General features: G+C 47.3%; 1 protein-coding gene and 1 long non-coding RNA gene across 6 annotated transcripts; one reads left to right on the forward strand and one right to left on the reverse strand.

The window, feature by feature from the left end:
• Positions 1 to 1,544: 1,544 nt before the first annotated feature.
• LOC310706100 lies at positions 1,545 to 6,530 on the reverse strand. Of its 2 annotated transcripts, XR_014525673.1 has the most exons (3): positions 6,411 to 6,524; positions 4,735 to 4,877; positions 1,545 to 2,394 (listed from the first exon to the last, which is right to left on the reverse strand). It is a non-coding gene; the product is annotated as an uncharacterized lncRNA (long non-coding RNA). The 2 variants fall into 2 exon arrangements; XR_014525672.1 differs by lacking the exon at positions 4,735 to 4,877 and having other exon boundaries at positions 6,411 to 6,530.
• On the forward strand, positions 6,436 to 13,838 carry SPRY2 (sprouty RTK signaling antagonist 2). Of its 4 annotated transcripts, none has more exons than XM_083501350.1 (2): positions 6,436 to 7,552; positions 12,021 to 13,838. In XM_083501350.1, the coding sequence occupies exon 2, from the start codon at positions 12,072 to 12,074 to the stop codon at positions 13,005 to 13,007; it is 936 nt and encodes a 311-aa protein (XP_083357476.1). In that variant the 5' UTR covers positions 6,436 to 7,552; positions 12,021 to 12,071; the 3' UTR covers positions 13,008 to 13,838. The 4 variants fall into 4 exon arrangements, with proteins under 4 accessions (XP_083357476.1, XP_083357477.1, XP_083357479.1 ...); XM_083501351.1 differs by lacking the exon at positions 6,436 to 7,552 and adding an exon at positions 7,724 to 7,889; XM_083501353.1 differs by lacking the exon at positions 6,436 to 7,552 and adding an exon at positions 9,431 to 9,777.
• Positions 13,839 to 18,199: the final 4,361 nt, after the last annotated feature.

An 18,199-nucleotide genomic window follows, 5' to 3' on the forward strand; every position in this document is an offset into this window, starting at 1 on the left:
AGGAGATCGCAAGTAAAAAAATCCCCCAAAATGAGGACATTACGGGGGCAGGCTTTTGTTGGGGGGGCAGGCTTCTGCGGGGGTGGGGCAGAACCTCAGTTAACTGAGTACTTTTAATGCTTTTCAACAGCATTTGAGGGTTTGGGGGGCAGCTCCCCCCTCCACCCCCTTGGCTACACCCATGTCCCCAGCTACTAATCTAAAGGCAGACAACCTCTGAGCAAGTGCAAAGATAGCAAAGGATGCGGCTCACAATCCACTTGGTCCTGAACAGGTCCACTGCCTTTGACAGGATGAACCCAATGCCATGGCAGCCCTCTCTAGCACCCACCACCCCCAAGCTACAGAAAGGGGATGATTGTGTCAGAGGAGATCCTTGCTTGCAGAGGGTTCAAAACCAGCTTCGCACACCCTCTCTGAAAGTACGCCGTGGGATTATTACATCGAAAAGCCCCTTGGGAGCCTCAATCATTGGGGAGGAGGCCCGCTTTGCCCTCTTTTCTCCCCATAGGACTATGTCCCCCTCCCTTGCCAACAACAAATGCAACTGCTAGAGCACAAACGGCAGAAAATGAGGTTACTGTTGCAGCAGATGCATAGCAGCTGGGTGGAATGCTGCACGGGCCAGTTAAATACGGTAGGCTGAGTGGAGGAGGTGCTCTTACCTGCTTGGCCTAGAATGGCCTGGCAAAATGCCCAAATTGCATTCACAAGTAGCTGCAAAACAGCTTCCAAGTAGCGTTACACAACAAGGAGAAGTCGTGCTTCCTCTGTCTCAGCTCCCCCCCATCCCTGCTCCTCCCTGCCCCCCCCCCCCCGGACTAGAAGCTTGGGTTCTGTTTTCAAGCCTTATCAATGGCCTCCCATTGCGCTCCTGAAGAAGAGAAGGCGATGGGCAGCTCTTTCAGCCAACTGTATCTTTATATGCAGGGAGAGAAGCCTATCTTTTCTCCTGTTCTCCTGCTCCGAAGTATTTCTTTGCTAACAGCACACAAAGCGGCTCAATTCACTGCTCCCTCTAGCGGGCACAAAGCCATCAAACCCTTGTCATTCATAAAATTGCTGAATGAAAAGAGATTTGCCATTGGGACAGTACACCTGGCTCTCTGGGCTGCTAACACTGCCATATGATTGGAAGATGTGATGTCTGTCACCTGCAATGCTTTGGAGCCAGGTACCCCCTGCCCCATCCCCCAAAGGGGGCTGGAGCGTCCACAAAGGATTGCATCATCAGATATATTTACAAATGAACTGTCATTAAAATAAGGGATTTCTAGCAAGTGATTGAAGGAACCTGTATGGAAGTTGCTTGGGTTTTTTTTAAAGTCAGGAATGTTTATAACTCTAGAAAAGAATGTTCCAATTAAATAACCATGAAAAATTTAGAAATTGTCATTAAAGGGATCCAAGTCGTACTCTGAGTAGACCCATTGAAATTAATGAACTTGAGTGCATTAATCAGGCTGCTCCATTACTCAGTGGTAGATCACCCCAAACTTCCAATGTAATGTGTGATAGATGCTTTATAGAAGTGAAATATCCCCTTTAATCTTATACATTTTCATTAATTTGAGCTATTCTAAGTTTTAAAAGGCTGCTCCGCACACAAACACACTGTATTACTTGCTTTGCACTTGCAAATAATGGTTCACATACGCATACTGACACACCCAGCATTGGACTTTTGAAAGTCTTTTGAGTCTGAGGTTGCTGGGTGCTGAATCTGAAAATAGGAGACTTGCAAAATCTGCTTGCTATACAGTCCTCTGCATCAGAGCCTATAGGGTAAGGATAAGAACAGTATGAATGAACTGGGCTGCACAAACACCTCCAGGGAGACTTTTTTATTATTTAGCCTACTAGCCCAGCTCTTCTTTGCAAAGTACTTGACTCTAGCTCCAAATTTCTAGCAGCTGGGCTACTAATCGGTGCCGGCTCCCTGGGTGCCTGTGCACCCACAAAATTCCCCATGAAGAGGCCAGGCACCCACAAATTTCAGTGTCAGGGCCATGCACGCTGCATGGAACCTATGGGCACTGGCCCTCCTCCACATTTGCATATTATGTGAGTTTTATCACGCATATTTCATGCAGTCCATTCCTATATGTGTTACTCAGAAGTAGGTCCCACTGCATTAAATGGGGCTAGCTCCCAGCCAATAGAAACAGGACGACATCCAAAATAGGACATACTCCACAACATGGATGTTGTGTTCTTGAGTGTTTACTCTTTGTCTTCTTTTTTTAAAAAAAGTGAAAGAGTTGTTGGATATGGCATAGGTGTCCCTCTGCCTGGTCCTGTTGTCTTCTGCCCGAGGAGTGATGCCAATGTCACTCTGTCCATTCCACCTGCCAAATGGGCAGGTGAAAGTACAGCCAGTCGAATGCCCACAGCCTGCAAAAAACACCCAGAAATTGTGAGAGGGCGAGAAGGAGCTGAGCTAGCCCAGGATCTGGTAGGTCACAAACTGGCTCCATTGTCACCGAATGTGGCACCGAATGTGGCACCGAATGTGGACCGAATGTGGACCGAATGGCAATGGGCCCAATTTTCTGTGCCAGCTCTGCTATTTGTCTTTCCTCCCACCTTCCACCTTGGCAGGGCTGCGGGTGTGGCAGTAGCCCTGCCGCTCTGCAAAGCCTCCCCAGACAGCAGCTTGGGTTCAGGTTGCACGGTAATATTCTAACAGCCAATGACATGCATTATCTTTACCTAATAGGCTCCAATGGGGAAAGTCTGGTTGATTTCGAAAGCCTAGTATTAAATTACGCGTAGAAAGTGAGACTGGCTGGGAGCCTGTGCAGAGAGAGAGCCACATCAGATTATCATATCTTGGCTTATTGAGTCAAGATATGCTTGCATCTTTTATTTTTGCAATTGAACCAGGAAGTCTCTCGTTCACCAGAGTTTCTTGTCTCATCTGATTTGAGCTGGGAAAATATGGTTGCCAACTTCAGAACAAGTCAAGATCTCAAATCAACTTCAAACCGACATTTAAGATCCCGACTTTGTGTCCAAAGCTGCTAACCACTGTTTCTTGGGCAGACAAAGTGAGAAACTATGGTTAATTACACACTTCCTGGTTTAATTGCATCTCACTGCAAAGGGGTTACGCGTGTAGGCAGAATTTAATATATTAACTTAATATACAGTGGTACCTCGGGTTAAGTACTTAATTCGTTCTGGAGGTCCGTTCTTAACCTGAAACTGTTCTTAACCTGAAGCACCACTTTAGCTAATGGGGCCTCCTGCTGCCACTGCACCACCGGAGCACAATTTCTGTTCTCATCCTGAAGCAAAGTTCTTAACCTGAAGCACTATTTCTGGGTTAGTGGAGTCTGTAACCTGAAGCTTATGTAACCTGAAGCGTATGTAACCCGAGGTACCACTGTACTGAGATGATCATCTGAATGTGGTCATACTTCTCACTATAGACCAGTGTGCCTAACCACTGCCTTCCAGTTGTTACTGGGATTGCAATTACCTCCAGGCCTAGCTGGCATGGCCAAGAGTAATGGAGGATGTGAGTTGTAGTTCAACATCTGGAGAGAAGGAAGTCAACCACTTTTGCTCCAGAAGTCTCCAAACACTTAACAGCGCCATCCGGGGCATGTTTACTTGGGACTTAATCCCTAGGAAATGTGGGTAGGATTGTAGCCAAATTAGGCCTTGGTGAATGAGTGTGAATTCCGTTGAGCAAAGTGGGACTTACTTCACCGTAAACAAGCCAAGGATGGGGGCTCCACTCCAAATTGGGCTCTTTCCAGGGAGCCCTGGTGAGATTTGTGGGAAGATAAAGTTTACTGCTGTCACCCACAAGCAACGCATTTGGAATTAAAGTGATTTCGTCACCTTTCCCAAGTGGATGACAATATGAACCAGGAAATATGTGAGCATTGTGGCTGCCTGTTGGATTTTTTAAACAGCTGTAGCCCTCGCAGTCACTGAACTGTCTTGAACGTTAAGGAAACAAGCGTAATTGCTTTCTGAATAATGTTGCCAGTTTGTTCCTTTCCTTCTCCTACCCACGGCAGTGGTACAATCGATTGAACTACCCCAAGACAAATGCCACCAGTGGTCAAAGTTCCTGGCAGAATTTATCCAGAGGACCATCATCGTAGATGTCTTCGCATCATTTTTAAAAAATAATGATAATTTTGAAAATAATGAATGGATCCCTGGTGACATTCAGCGAAGCAATGGATTCCAGTTTCTCCAATGCCAATGGCACCATTCTAGTCCTACCGCCCACCAGATTATTTCACCCATATCAAGAATGAATCAGCTTGTATTTCATTTGCAGGCTGCACCCCTAAAATATTCCTGAAACTGAGGCAGATATACCAATTCTAAGTACACTTACTCTGAAGTAAGTTTTCTCGATTGCACCCATGCAAGGAATTGTTCCTGAATGGGAGCCCCAATCCAGGACACTGTTCACACAACAGCAAGTCCCTTTGAGTTGAAAGGGGCTTTTTTTACTTGGTCTGCCGGGAAAGCTCAGTTGGGTATCCAACTGACGCTGATAATATCAAGGCTGCAAGTTCCATCCCCATATAGGACAGCTGCAGATCCCTGCATTCCAGGGGACTGGACTAGATGATTCACAGGGTCCCTTCCCACGCTATTATTCTACTTCACCACAAGCACCAAAAGGGGCTATCTTCCGCGTGTAAACCAGGCTCAACAAGGTTTTGAAGCCCATTTCCCGTTTTCTCAGCGCTACATTCTTACCCGCGCGCACTTTCTCTTTTCTTTCCTGGATCATGTGTAACTTTCTTAAGGCGTCCCGTGAGCGTGCAAGGATTTCAGCCCAAATGGTTGCACGCCACAGTCTGAATGCTCCGGAAGGAGCATCTCGCTAATCCCATTTTTAACTGAAGGGGCGCGGGGGGGAGGGAGGGAAGAGAGAGAGAGTTGGTAGAGAAAGCGATGCAAAGAACAGTGGGAGCCGGCCTGTTTCAGGCACGCCGTGTTCCGCTCCTCACGTACACTAACGTGGGGGAGGGCGACTCGGGCTGGGAGCTAACACTTGTACACAGCGTATCAATTGTGTTAATCCACCGAACAATGTGTCCTCCCCTTCTTACAAACACAGCGCCCTCTAAAATCTGCTAGGTGATTGGATTACCTTCTTTCTCAAAGGAGGGGATGGGTGGGAGCGGGGCAGGACGTCTAACATTAATGATGCAATTCTCAAACACGTGTTCTTTTGGGTCAGCCTTGTTGACTTTTGTCACGTCTACTTTGAGAGTAAGTTGGCCGAAGAGTTGCGAGCGACTCACTTTTCATTATTATTTAAGGAAAAGGAAGGCATTGAGGGTTGTGTTTGTTTTGGAGGGGGGTGTCTACTCGCGAGTAAACGCAGTATGAGAGGTGGCTGCCTTGGAGCTGCGATCCTAAATATTGTCATTTGCAATATTGATAAGATCCTAAGGGACAGCCAAGTGAATGGCTCCAGGGTCGCGCGGCCCGATCCTGTTCATGTTACATTAAGTAGTAAATCCCATCCAGTTCAACGAGATTGATGCCCAGGTTACAGCGTGGAAAAGGATCGCAGCCTTCCTAGAATCTCCCTTTACAAATTTACAGGGCTTCTACTACCCAGACCCACTCCCGAGTAAAACAACTCTTTTGCACTTTGGGATTTCAGCCTCGAAGAGACCTTCTGGAATTGCACTTCCCGGTAACATTTGCTCACGAGTAGTCCCCGGGGCAATCGACAGAAACACAGCCCGCAGAAAACCTGCTAAACAAGAGAGACACATCTCGGAACCACCAAGGGACTGTCTGAACCTTGGAGGGGGGGGGGAATAAGAAGAGCCTACTCTAGAGTAAACGGCTGTAAATTCCGACACGGGGGTGGGAAAGAAAACCGCCCACAAATCTGACACGAGCTTTCTTGGAAGAGGCCATCTCCCTAAAGCCCGTGGAACAGGCATTGGATCAGCGCGGAATGCGACTTACTTCCGAGTAAGCGTGCGTGGGAGGGAGGGAAGGAAGGAGTGCGGGGGGGGGGGAGAGAGGGCGCTCGAATCCCCGTCGATCATTTCTCTTTGTCCAAAATGTCACCGGCGACGTTTAAAACGCTTTCGGGTCACAGTCCCCTCCCTCCTTCCAGCTTGCACCGAGAGCGGAAATTATTGTGGAAATAATACCCCGATCCCCTGCAGTTTTCGGTGTGTGTGTGTGTGTATGTGTGTGCCTAGACTTAGCCCCATCCGCGTATAACAAAAAGCGGAGGAGGGGGGGAATCGAGGAGGGGAGAGAGAGAGAGAAAGGAAAAGGAACGAAAGAAAGAAAAAGGAAAGAAAGAAAGAGGAAAGAAAGAAAGAAAAGCCGTTGGATCGGCGAATGGGCTCCTCTCCTCTCTCCGTCCCTCCCCAAGCTGGTGTTGCCCTTTTGAATACCTCCTGGCGCGCTCTGCTAAAGGCTAGCTCCCAAGCGCTGGCAGGCGGAGAGGTTGGGAGGGTAAGTGAATGTAAGCCCGGGCGAGCCAATGAGGTAGGACCGGATACGATATATCCTCTGGGACAACAACTGCTCTGTTCCTCCTCAGATCCACATGACGCCATTTACTGCTGCTTTTGCGGAGAGATCACCCTGCCTCCTCCGGAAAGAAGAAAAAGAGAGGGGGGAGAGAGAGAGGGAGGGAAGGAGGGAGGAGGAGGAGAGAGGGCGGAAAAACGCTGGAGCGCTGCAAGGACGGATCTCCAACCTGCCTTCCTGCAAACGCGCCACAGGCAGCAGCAACTGCGGCTCTCGAGCCCCGCTGACTTTTCCCTCCCTCCCTCCCCCAAAAAAGAAAAAAAGGGGGGAAAGAAGGGGGGAAGACCTTGCTCTCCTCCTCCTCCTGCCCCTCCTCCTCCTCCCAGTTTGCAACCAGCAAAAGCTGCCTTGGGAAGAAAACGCACGCGCTCACGTACAACACACATTTGCCCAGAAGAAGACGGGAAGAGAGCTCGCCAACCACTTAAAAGAAGCAACAAGCCCTTAGCGCGCACCCCCCCCCAACACAAAAAAATTTACAAAGCGAAATCAATACAGATTGCAACCGATCGGGACGCCCAAGCTGGAAGAAGAGAGCGAAAACAACAACTCCTGGTCCGCGGCAACCTTGGGATTTTACTCTGTTTTCTCCTCGTTCTCGCCAGGAGCCACTTACTTTATGTCGCTCGCCTGGGCTCGCCCTCCCCCTGTGTATGATGTATTAAGCGAAAGTGACTTGGGATTGACGAATCGGCCTCTTGTTCATTGAGGAAAAAAGACAGAGAGAAGCAACAGCGACAAGGAAATCAACGTGTGTGATTGCGAAGGAAAAGGGGGAAGAGAGGAAGAGAGAAACCCTCGCCCCGTCTGGAAAAGGCGACTTTTTAAACACACACACACACGCACACATTTGTGGTTTGTTTTCTTTGCTATTTATTATCAGCCGTCCCTGCGGAGAAGACAGAAGGAGGCAGGGGGAGAAAGCAACTTTGCCGTGGATTGTCTGCGTTTTCCTTTCTTTTTTGCTCGTTTCAATGATTCTCGCTCGCAACCTGGACTCGAAGTGAGTTTCTGGAACAGAAGAGCCGCTTCTGTTCTCCCCCTCCTTTTATTTTCGTTTGGCTTCGGGGTTGCGTTTTACTCGTCAACCTCAGGAAGAAGAAAATCCAGGGAGCGGGGTGGAGAGGAGAAGGGGTTGTGAGGAGGGGAGAGAGGAGGAGGAGGAAGAGGAGGGTTCATTGCAAAGCAAGCTTCTGCTTCTATATATATGTGTGTGCGTGTGCGTTTTAAAGTGACTTGTTTGCAAGGAGACAAATGCAAATTTCAGGCCGATTCCCTTGGTAGAAGTCCTGCGAGGGGTGTTTCTTTTCTCTTGTGCAAGGCAAAGAGACTGCAAAATGGTGTGTGTGTTCGGGGAGATTGCCTTGGAAAAGTGTGTCTGCGGGTGTTGTTTGGGGGTTGAGTTTTCTCGGGTGGGAACAGATCGCGGAGTTCCTTCGCGCTTTGAAGGATTCCTGGCGCGTCCTTGCGCCTCGCGGATGACTCTGCAAGAGAGGAAACCCCTCGCCTCGCGCCATTGGGGGCGAGCGTTGTTTTGAAAGGGCGGAAATCTCCCCTCAGGTTGTTGGAAGTGAAGCTATTTCTGCAGAGAAGTTCTGGCGGCAGCGCCTTCCCCTCGGTTTGTGCGCGGCACGCCGCGGTGCCCAGCTTCGGAAACGTGCGTCCGAGTTCGGAACAGTTCAGCAGCTCCGTTGCTTGCAAAGAGAGCCTGTCAAAAAGGCTGGGTTGCAGGACAGGGTAAAAACGAAACAAACAAAAACTTGGGATTTTTTTTTCTTTTTCGCAACTCCTTCCTCCCCAACTCCAGTTGCTCTGCAGCTTCTTAGATCCAAGCTCACCTCGTACTTTAGCCGCCCTCTTTTTCAAACTTGTGCACTTGGAATGTGCAATTCGGAAGTGAGCGAACGTCTTTAAGTGTAAATCTGGTTTTTTGTTGCCAGTGGGAGGGATGGGTAGAATCTCCCACTTAACCGGATTGTCTTCTGAAGTGCATTTTTTTCTTTTTTGACATCTGCTCTACCTTCTTTCTCTTCCCCCTCCCTACCGCCCCGGGCCTTTTTTTTGGAGGGGGGGTGGAATATGCAGAAGATTGCTACTTTTGGAAATGGCTGGTCATGTTTCTTTTTTCTTTCTTAAGACTTAATTTGCCCCACCCCAATGCCTGCTACATAGACTCAGCCCTAAATAGGGGAGGGAGGCATTCATATGGAGGGGGGTGCAAAGACGAAGAGGGTGTTCTAAACACCCCTGAGATAAAGCACCCTAAATATTATTTTTTTAAAAAAATAAAATGGAAAGCTTGTGGGTGCTAAACTATGAGACAGCAGCTTTTGCATGGAAGAAAAGGGTGGTTGTGCACTATATAAATTCTTCATCCTTTATTCAAAAGCCGCCCCCACCCGCACCCCTGATTTACTTCGCATTTCTCCCTTTGCTAGTGAATGGACTTTGGCTTTTTAAAATCCGTGGGACAGTTGGCACATACGTACAACACCACAAATCCTGGCACAGAGGATTTTAAAATAAGACTTCAGCAATTGTTGCATTTGTTAGAAAGTAGGGTGTTTCGTGGCTGGGGGTGAGGGGACTTTGTTTGTTGATAGTGTAGCTGGATCCGTCGACCGGGGAATGCGTTTCCCTCCGGGCAATAAAATTCCAGAGGCTGTTTGTGATGGGGGGGAGGAAGAGTTGAGAGTCCTGCTTTGTCATTCATGAGATGGGGATTTGCTTGAAATTTACGCAAATCGGACAAATGCCCAGCAGGCGCTCCCTTGGGGGCAGACTTCCTGCCAGACCTGACTTTTTGGAAGCTGGAGCTGGTGGGATTTGATGGCATTTGGGTGGGGGGAGAGGGAGGGGAGGGGATTGTGTGAGCAGGTGCCTCGAAGGTGCTCAGGACGGAGCAGATATGTAAGTCACTTTACATAACTGAAGCAGGAAAGAGCCCTTCCCCATCTCCTGCTGGGAGGAGGAAGGAAAGATCCTGCCAGGCTCTCCTGATAAGGCAATCTTATTACAGTACAAGTCTCCGTCTCTCTTCACCCTCCTCTCCACCCCCCGCCCTGCTTGTCTCCTGTTGATCTCCAGGTTGTCTGCCTTTCAGGGAGGTTCCTTTGAACACAGTATCAGGGCAGCCTAGAGGAAAATGAGCAGGTTCCTGGGATCCCACCTGCTAGGCGGATTGTTTTATGTATGAAAGGAAGAAGCCTGTAATAAGGAAGGAAGGAGGTGATGCTCCCTGGCTGGCGGGCGGGCAGGGAGGCAATGCGGGAGGAAAACGTGAGACAGATCTTTCCCGACGTGTGGATTGTGGACAGATTTTCAGCCGGCACTGCTTACTTGGAATTCAGTGGGAATTCCTTCCAGAGAGATAAGACTGCACGGGGTTGCAGTCTTCACCTAAAGTTTGTAGTATCTTGCACAGCCACCTAAATTTAGTAGTACTTTTGGGGTTTTTTAAGGGGGGGGAGTTGCTATGAGGTCATTGCAATAGAGAGGACTATACCTTGATTTTCACCCTGTAATTACTGCAGATTATTGGGTGGTTTTTATGTGCCGGCAAATCCAAGCCAGAATTTTAAGTACTCCTTAGAAGTAAGTCCCACGGAGTTTAATAGTGCTTACATGCAAGTATATGCATAGGCTTTCACTGATCTGATGCATGTTTAGTCAGAAACGAGCCCTGCGGATTCCAGTTGTGTAAGCAGCCGGTTCCTATACTTCTCTTTAACTTAAAAGTAAGTTTCACACTGAATTCAGTGGAACTTATTTCCATGTATGCACCAGGTTGTAGTGTCACTGTAATGTGACCAAGAGAATTCTCCTTTTGTTGAACAACTGCTCCTCAGACTTTTTTTTTTTTTTTGCAAACTGGATCCTGTTCATTTGTGAGAGAGAGGTATTTAGCCCAGCTGTTTTCTAGTTGGCAGTCCTGTCACTCTCTGTCTATACTTTATCAAGATTCCATTGTAAGTAATGGTGGTTCAGGTAGTGCTGTTCAAGTTGAAGCAATATTGTCATAGGCTGTTCCTGGAACCATGTGGCTTGCAGATTGCAGGCAGGATATTTGTGTATTGTAAGCCAAACCACTTTTTTTTCCCTGGCAGTGCCCAGGAAGTGGATGGATTATCTCTGGGTGTTATGAATGCACAATGAAAACCCTTACAGTGCTCAGCATTGTAAGCTTCAGGTGCTGGGGCTTAGGAATGCAAAGTTGTAGACAAATATTAAAAGTTCTGCAGACAGGTACTTTGTATATGCTTTTTGGCCTGCACTTAAGACCAGCCTCAGACACGTTGTTGCTACTTTATGCTTCTCGCAGTGTCGTTGCAGAAAAACACATTTTATCTTCTTCCTTTTTGCAACATGTTTAAGCTCAGTGTGGAAAGAGGACGTATTTGCTAGGCTTGCACAGGATAGAAAAATTACTACTCTGTCATTGGAAAGTTCTGTTTTGCTTGTTTAAAGTCTGCTACATATAGTGCAGAGGAAGTCCCACCTTTTCCTATGGCTTAAGCCTGCAGTCCTGTATGTATTTATTGAGGAGCGGACCACAGTGAACTTGGGTGCACTGACTTCTGACACTCTGGTTTTTGACTGCAAAAGTGTGTTACAACCTGTGATCTGAGAGGATTTGTCAAGAGTTTGAGACACCTAAGGTGTCTAGATCCACAGAGAGAGATTCAGGCAGGGACATGTAAGGACTCATCGCAGGCTTCTCCCTTTTTTAGGTATACACCTAAATATGAAAACTGCAGTGTGGTTGCAAACATATGCAAAGAACGGGTACATTTGTCAGAGTTGCCAGAATTGACTCTTTGGCTCTTTCTGTCAAGTGTACAAGCTTGTACTATGTAGTGTGTGAATTTGTCCTATAATGAACATCAAGAAGTGACTAAGATGCAGGTTTCCTCGGGTTTCCAGAAGAGGTCTTTGCCGATCCTTAATTAAAAAGCAGAACCCTGTAAAATGTAGAAAACAACTACCTTTCTCTTTTTAAAAAATAAATAAGATCCAATTTTAAAACTGGATTTAAAAATGCTCTCTAGAGGTAGGTTGGTAGCATCTCTTCTGCAAAGAAGATCCATTCTCTTCAAGGGAGGACCATGCTGGAAAACAAAGCCTCTGGTCACTTAAAACAGGGATGAAGATACCTGTGGACTTCCAGGCATTGCTGAACTACAACTCTCATTATCCCTAACCATAGTCTCTGGGGCTGACAAGAGTTGGAAACCCAACAGTATCTGTAGGGCCACAGGTTCCTTGCCTTTGCCTTGAAATCATAAAAGAGATTGCTTATTTCCACTGAATTGGTTGTCCCCAAGTCTTCTTCCATCATGAAGGCTTGGTGCCTTTGCTTTCAGGGACTAGCTGCTGTGAAGTGTGTCATATTGAGGGATTTTGCAAATACACCAATACACCACCAGGCAACGTAGCAACAAAACCCTAATCCTCTCTTCCTTTGCCTGCAGGATTTCAGATGTGTTCTAAGCTTCCTGGAGTGATCACTCTTCAGGGTACTGATGGAGACGAGAGCTCAGAATGGCAGTGGGTCACAGCCTTTGCTACAGAGTCAGCAGGACAGCGGGAGGCAGTATGGAGAACCTGACCTAAGAGATGTCCTGGCACAACAGGTTCATGTCTTGTCCTTGGACCAGATCAAGGCCATCCGAAATACAAACGAATACACTGAACCACCTACGGTGGCTCCGCGGCCTGGGGTGAAGCCAGCGCCGCGTCTGCCTCTCCAGCACAAGAGCGAAAGGGCCAATGGGTTGACTGATCACCTTAGCAGGGTCCAACATCCCCAGGTCCATGTATCTTCCCGGTTACCACTGTCCCGTTCCATTAGCATGGCCAGCACCGGCTCACGGGCCAGTACCCGGACCAGTACGAGTAGTAACTCATCAGAACAGAGACTTCTGGGGTCGTCTTTGGGGACCGTTGCAGACGGGATAGTCCGAGTGCAGCCCAAGTCCGAGCTGAAGTCCTGTGAACTCAAGCCCCCTAGCAAGGAAGATCTGCACCTCCATGCCTACAGGTGTGAGGACTGTGGGAAATGCAAGTGCAAGGAGTGTACTTACCCGCGAACTCTTCCCTCCTGTTGGATCTGTGACAAACAGTGTCTTTGCTCGGCCCAGAACGTGGTCGATTATGGGACTTGCGTCTGCTGCGTCAAGGGCCTTTTCTACCACTGCTCCAACGACGACGAAGACAACTGCGCCGATAACCCTTGTTCTTGTAGCCAGTCCCATTGCTGCACTCGGTGGTCCACCATGGGCGTCGTGTCCCTCGTTCTGCCATGCCTGTGGTGTTACCTGCCGGCCAAGGGTTGCCTTAAGTTGTGCCAGGGCTGTTACGACCAGGTGAACAGGCCCGGCTGCCGCTGTAAGCACTCCAACACTGTTTGCTGCAAAGTGCCCAACGTCCCCCCCAGGAACTTCGAGAAGCTGACATAGCATCGCTCCTCGGGAGTACGGCGAAATAATACGGATTATTCCTTTTTAACATCATATGCAGCCAACTAAACGATTGTGGCACTGTGTCTTAGGAGGATGGGGAGGTGCGCCCTGAGGTTTGCAGTGACCTGCTCTTCCTCTTGTGTGTTTGCATGGGCCAACTTAACGGATACCTGCTTGTTCTAGTCCACCTAATGGAGAGATGAAGGGAGAGATGCTCCGTGGGACCCGACTATTGCATAAGCTAACGCAACTTGAGACACTCCTAGGCAATCTGTCGTATTGTACATGTGTGGGTCCCCCCCCCCAAAAAAAATGAATAGTACATTTGTAAATTAGGAAACTACTTCAACCTGCTCCCGATTATTTTCTGCCAGAGATGTGCTATATTTTTGTATATAGGATATTTTCAACTGTGAAAACACGAGTGTCATAGAAGACATGGCACAGGTCACAAAATATTATACTAATATGTTGTACATTCAAAAGAATGTGAATCAATCAGTATGTTTTAGATTGTATTTTGCCTTAAGGAAGCCCTTCATTTGCAAGACTCTGATTCCCCCCACCCACTTTTTTTGGATTTCATGTATATTGTACAGTTACAGTAAAATTCAGTCTTTATTTTCTAATTTTTTTTCAACATATTGTTTAGTGTAAAGAATATTTATTTGAAGTTTTATTATTTTATAAAAAAAGAAATATTTATTTTAAGAGGCATCTTACAAATTTCACCCCTTTTTATGAGGATGCCACAGTTGCTGCAAATAAGGGGTGAAAGATACATATGTTCCCTATAAAATAGAAAATATATTAACGTTTGAAATTAAACTGGGCTGCTTGTCGTTTTTTCCCCTTCCTCCGGTCCTTTGGAACTGAACCGTCTCTTATGAAAGGAAGGCATTTCTGAATGCAAAAATGAATAATGAAACTATAAAATAAGTTGAGATCTCTTCTGAAGGCTGTTGTTTGATAGGACATGGAATCCTTATATGATTGTAGACGGAAATGCAGAGCTGGTGGAAGTAATGCAGGCATAGGCAAACTTGGCCCTCCAGATGTTTTGAGACTACAATTCCCATTATCCCTGACCACTGGTCCTGTTAGCTAGGGATGATGGGAGTTGTAGTCCCAAACCTCTGGAGTGCCGAGTTTGCTTATGCCTGAAGTAATGTATGCTGAAGAGAGAAAGGAGAGTGAGTTTGCAGAAAGTGATGGCCTGTTTTACAGAAGACCTTGGCTCAAACTTGTTGCCATACTCCTCAGCTGGTAGAGCATGAGACTCTTAATCTCAGGGCCATGTCTTTGAGCCCCACATGGGGCAAAATATCCCTTCATTGCAGGGGGCTGGACTAGACTATCCTCATGGCCCCTTCCAACTTTGATAATACAGTGTTTGCCAACGACTCAATATCGTGCCCTCTAAAAGTTGCAGTACAATTCCCATCAGGCCTTGCTGGCATGGTCAGGCATGATGGGAAATTTAGCCCAGCAACATCTCAAGGGCAGCCTGTTGGCTGTAGACAGCTCCTATCACAAAAGGCAGTTGTTTGCCTTGTTCACCCTCCCCTTAACTTGTTTCCTAACACGACTTTACTGTTCATTTCCTCACCACCTGCCAGTTAACAACCACTTAGGGAATTGCAAGACTTGACATGGGTTTGGTGTACTAGATCAATAGGGGACAGAAGTGAGTAGCTCAATGTGTGGCCTTTGTTTCAGCATAAATTTATTAATGCATCACTCTGGCCTGTGTAAGTTGCTCAATAAATGCCTGGTTAGGGAAAAGTGTGGACCAAAACACCCTCAAAACCCTCAGAATGAAGAAGAGGCAGTCAAAGTCAATTAAAACTCTTAAACGCCAAGAGTTTATGAGCAAAATAAATGTGCCATAGGGCATTAGAAATCCGATTGCAGTGAAGCTTACGCCAAGCAATTGTGAAACGAAAATGGCTTGGTTGATTTGTCACTGGTGACTGTTAACCTCCACTAAGGTCAGTTTCCTTCTGCTGCCAAGTTTCCCATCGGAAGTCTAAAAAATGATTTACCTGTCTATTAACTTACCTTTTTCTGTTGTTGTCCTTCAAGTATGAGTGCCGCTTACGTAGTTAAGAGAGAGGGCGTGAGCCAGCCACAAGTGTGTGTGTGCGCTCACTGCAGGAGAAAGGTCATTCTTGAGAAATCACAAAAGACTAGGCAGACAGGAGAAAGAGCTTTGGAGCGGCTCTGAATCCTCTCGAGCCTGAAGCAAAGTTAAATTAACAGCACACAACTGATTCCAACACAAGGCATACTCCAAATACACGCCTTGAAATTGATGGGCATGAGTTGCTGAGGTTACTTTCAATGGGTCTGTAGTCTTGCTTGACTACCCTAGTGAACTCAACTTTATCCAAGCACTCTGGACAAAGCTATGGATTCCAAATAGGGCTGCCATACGTCCGGGTTTTCCCGGACATATCCGGGATTCATCCGTCGGAAATAGTGGAAATGTCTGGGGAAACCCAGGTGTATGGCAACCCATGCTCAAAAAATTGTTTGTTGAGATTTTGCCAAAAAAAAAGCTGAACAGCTTTGCCTCCCCACCCCCACCCCCCGGCCCCACAAAAAGCTCAGCAACCTTTGTGTCTGGATTTTCACTTTTTGAAATATGGCAATCCTAAAACAGTCTAGAATTCTGGTTCTGACAGTAGCCATCCTACTCTGCAAGCATCTGATGTGCAAAGAATCAGCTTTTGTTCCAAGAGGGTTTTGTTTTCTACAAGTTAAACATAGGTTATTGAATGTTTCTATTTTCTTTTTTTTTTAATTGCTCCAATTCAATACCCTTGTGTTACTGACTTCTCGAAGGTAATGTTTGCTTTGGAAATTGTTGCTCGTATGTGTTGGTCTCCGCTTTTAGCCTTAGCAGGAATGTAGCATGGAGGGTGCCAGGGGCCCGGGGCCCTGGCTGCACAATTTTTGAGTTGTGACCCCACACAGATGACCCCAGCAAGGCCCTGCCTGGTGTTCCTCTGCCCACCAAGGGCTGCGTTGGCCAGCCAGGCTCCTGCCTGCATGAGCTGGCAGGTTGTTCAGTGCAGTCCCACTTAGCTCTGGTGGGGGTGGGATCGCTCTGGCAGCATCAATGGTGAGGGCTGGGCTGATGCCTCCCAACACCCCCCCCCCAGTGCACATGATCCCCAGTGTCTGCGCCCACCCTGGGTGCCGGCAACAGATGCTATGTCACTGAACGTTAGGACTGGTTTATATGTTCCTTGCATATAATGTGCTCTGTAGAGAAGCATGAAAATCAGGTGTAGATCGCATGTGATCTGCACACATGGCTATCTCTCACTGCACAGGGAAGCTCCCCACAAGGTTTATGGCATCTGTAATGCAATAGGTTTGTGTCTGTTCCTCACACATGGCGATCTACAGGTGCCTTTTATGCTAATTTGTGCGGTGAATACATTTGCCCCCCAAAGCAACTTATTCTGACTAATTTAGTACACAACCAGTGTTGGAAACTCAGATATATAAGATAGGCGCCAAATGGCTTCTTAGACCAAGGTTGCAGACACCAAAATAGAATGTCTAGTTGCCGGGAGGGGGAGCAAGATGGCTTAAAAAGTCTTGTTTTTCAAATGAGGGACTGACTGGTTGATTCTCAGTTAAACCTCTGGCTAGTTCAGATGACAAGTTTCAGCTAGGTTAATGACTTTGAGAACTTAAAGAAAGAAAGTCCCTTGATCCAGGGACGGTCCATATATCGACTGGCCTATTCCCACCTCTTTTTCTTAATGGTGACAGGGACCATTCATAAGGTAAGAATATTCACAACTGTGAGCAGGGCAGTGGGGTGGGGTAAGTGAAGACATACAACAATTAACCAAAACGTCTTCCACCGCTCCTGCTTAGGCTGCGCAGAAGAAGCATTTTTGTTCTCGAAATGCTTTCTGATTGTGCAGATAAAATATAACTAATAGAATTCAACAGGGTGGGGTTCAGCAGGGTTCAGCAGTTCAAAAGCACACCAGTGCAAGTAGTTAAATAGGTACCACTGTGGCGGGAAGATAAATGGCGTTTCCGTGTTCTCTGGGTTCCGTCACTGTGTCCCGTTGTGTCAGAAGCAGTTTAGTCATGCTGGCCACATGACCTGGAAAGCTGTCTGTGGACAAACGCTGGCTCCCTTGGCCTGAAAGTGCAATGAGCGCCACAACCCCATAGCCACCTTTGACTGGACTTAACTGTCCAGGGGTCCTTTACCTTTACCTATACAGTAAGTTGAAGTTCTGAGCCAAGTTGGCGCTTTTCAAAGATACGTTATGAGCCTGAACTCATAATGACAGAGTCCAATCAGGTCAACTCGCTTTCTCTTTCTGCAAATGTGTCCACGGAGTTCTTCCTGCCTTCTTGATATCGCTGCTTGCCTAAATATTTGTGCAAACTGCAGTGGAGAGAAAGGCTTTATTCAGAGGGCGAAAAGGTGGGACCACAAAGTTGCTGTATGCTTTGGCCCCATGCATGGGCCTGTTCCCAAAGCCAGAGAATTCCAAAATGAAATAAGGAGCAGAGAAGAGGGAGGCAGTGAATGTTCTCTTCTGTAACAAAGGGAAAGGGTTTGCCCCTCGTAGGCAGGCAGGCGGGTAGCGCAGCTTGGCCCTATGAACCCTCCATGCCTGGCAGCTGCCTGGCGGCATCAGCTGGGCTGGCTTGGTGGATTTTGTTGACCCTCTATGTCATAGAATCATAGAGTTGGAATAGACCACAAGGGCCATCGAGTCCAACCCCCTGCCAAGCAGGAAACACCCTCAGAGCACTCCTGACATATGGTTGTCAAGCCTCTGCTTAAAGACCTCCAAGAAGGAGACTCCACCACACACCTTGGCAGCAAATTCCACTGTCGAACAGCTCTTACTGTCAGGAAGTTCTTCCTGTCCTGCCCCCGGTCCCAGCTGGTGTGTGCTCATTCTTGCACATGAGCCCTGGGGCCCAGCAAAGGATGCTACACCACTGCTTTCATCCTCTATATATGTTGCTGGATGACAACGTATGTGATGTTTCTTTACCTTGTTGTTATTTTAAAAAAATGGGGGGGGGGACTCCCCTGTCTTGCATTAGGTGGGAACTCCCTGCCATAATATAACATGACCTCAGATACATTTTGGCAGTGCACTGCACTGCAAGAAATATTCTGCCAGCACTTGGAC

This window comes from Podarcis liolepis (assembly GCF_965112155.1).
Source record: "Podarcis liolepis genome assembly, chromosome: 4".
In the NCBI taxonomy this organism is placed as follows: Eukaryota; Metazoa; Chordata; class Lepidosauria; order Squamata; family Lacertidae; genus Podarcis; species Podarcis liolepis.

What these genes read in the sequence shown, in the direction of transcription:
- SPRY2 (XM_083501350.1), top strand. Translation starts at nt 12,072, where the DNA reads ATGGAGACGAGAGCTCAGAATGGCAGTGGGTCACAGCCTTTGCTACAG.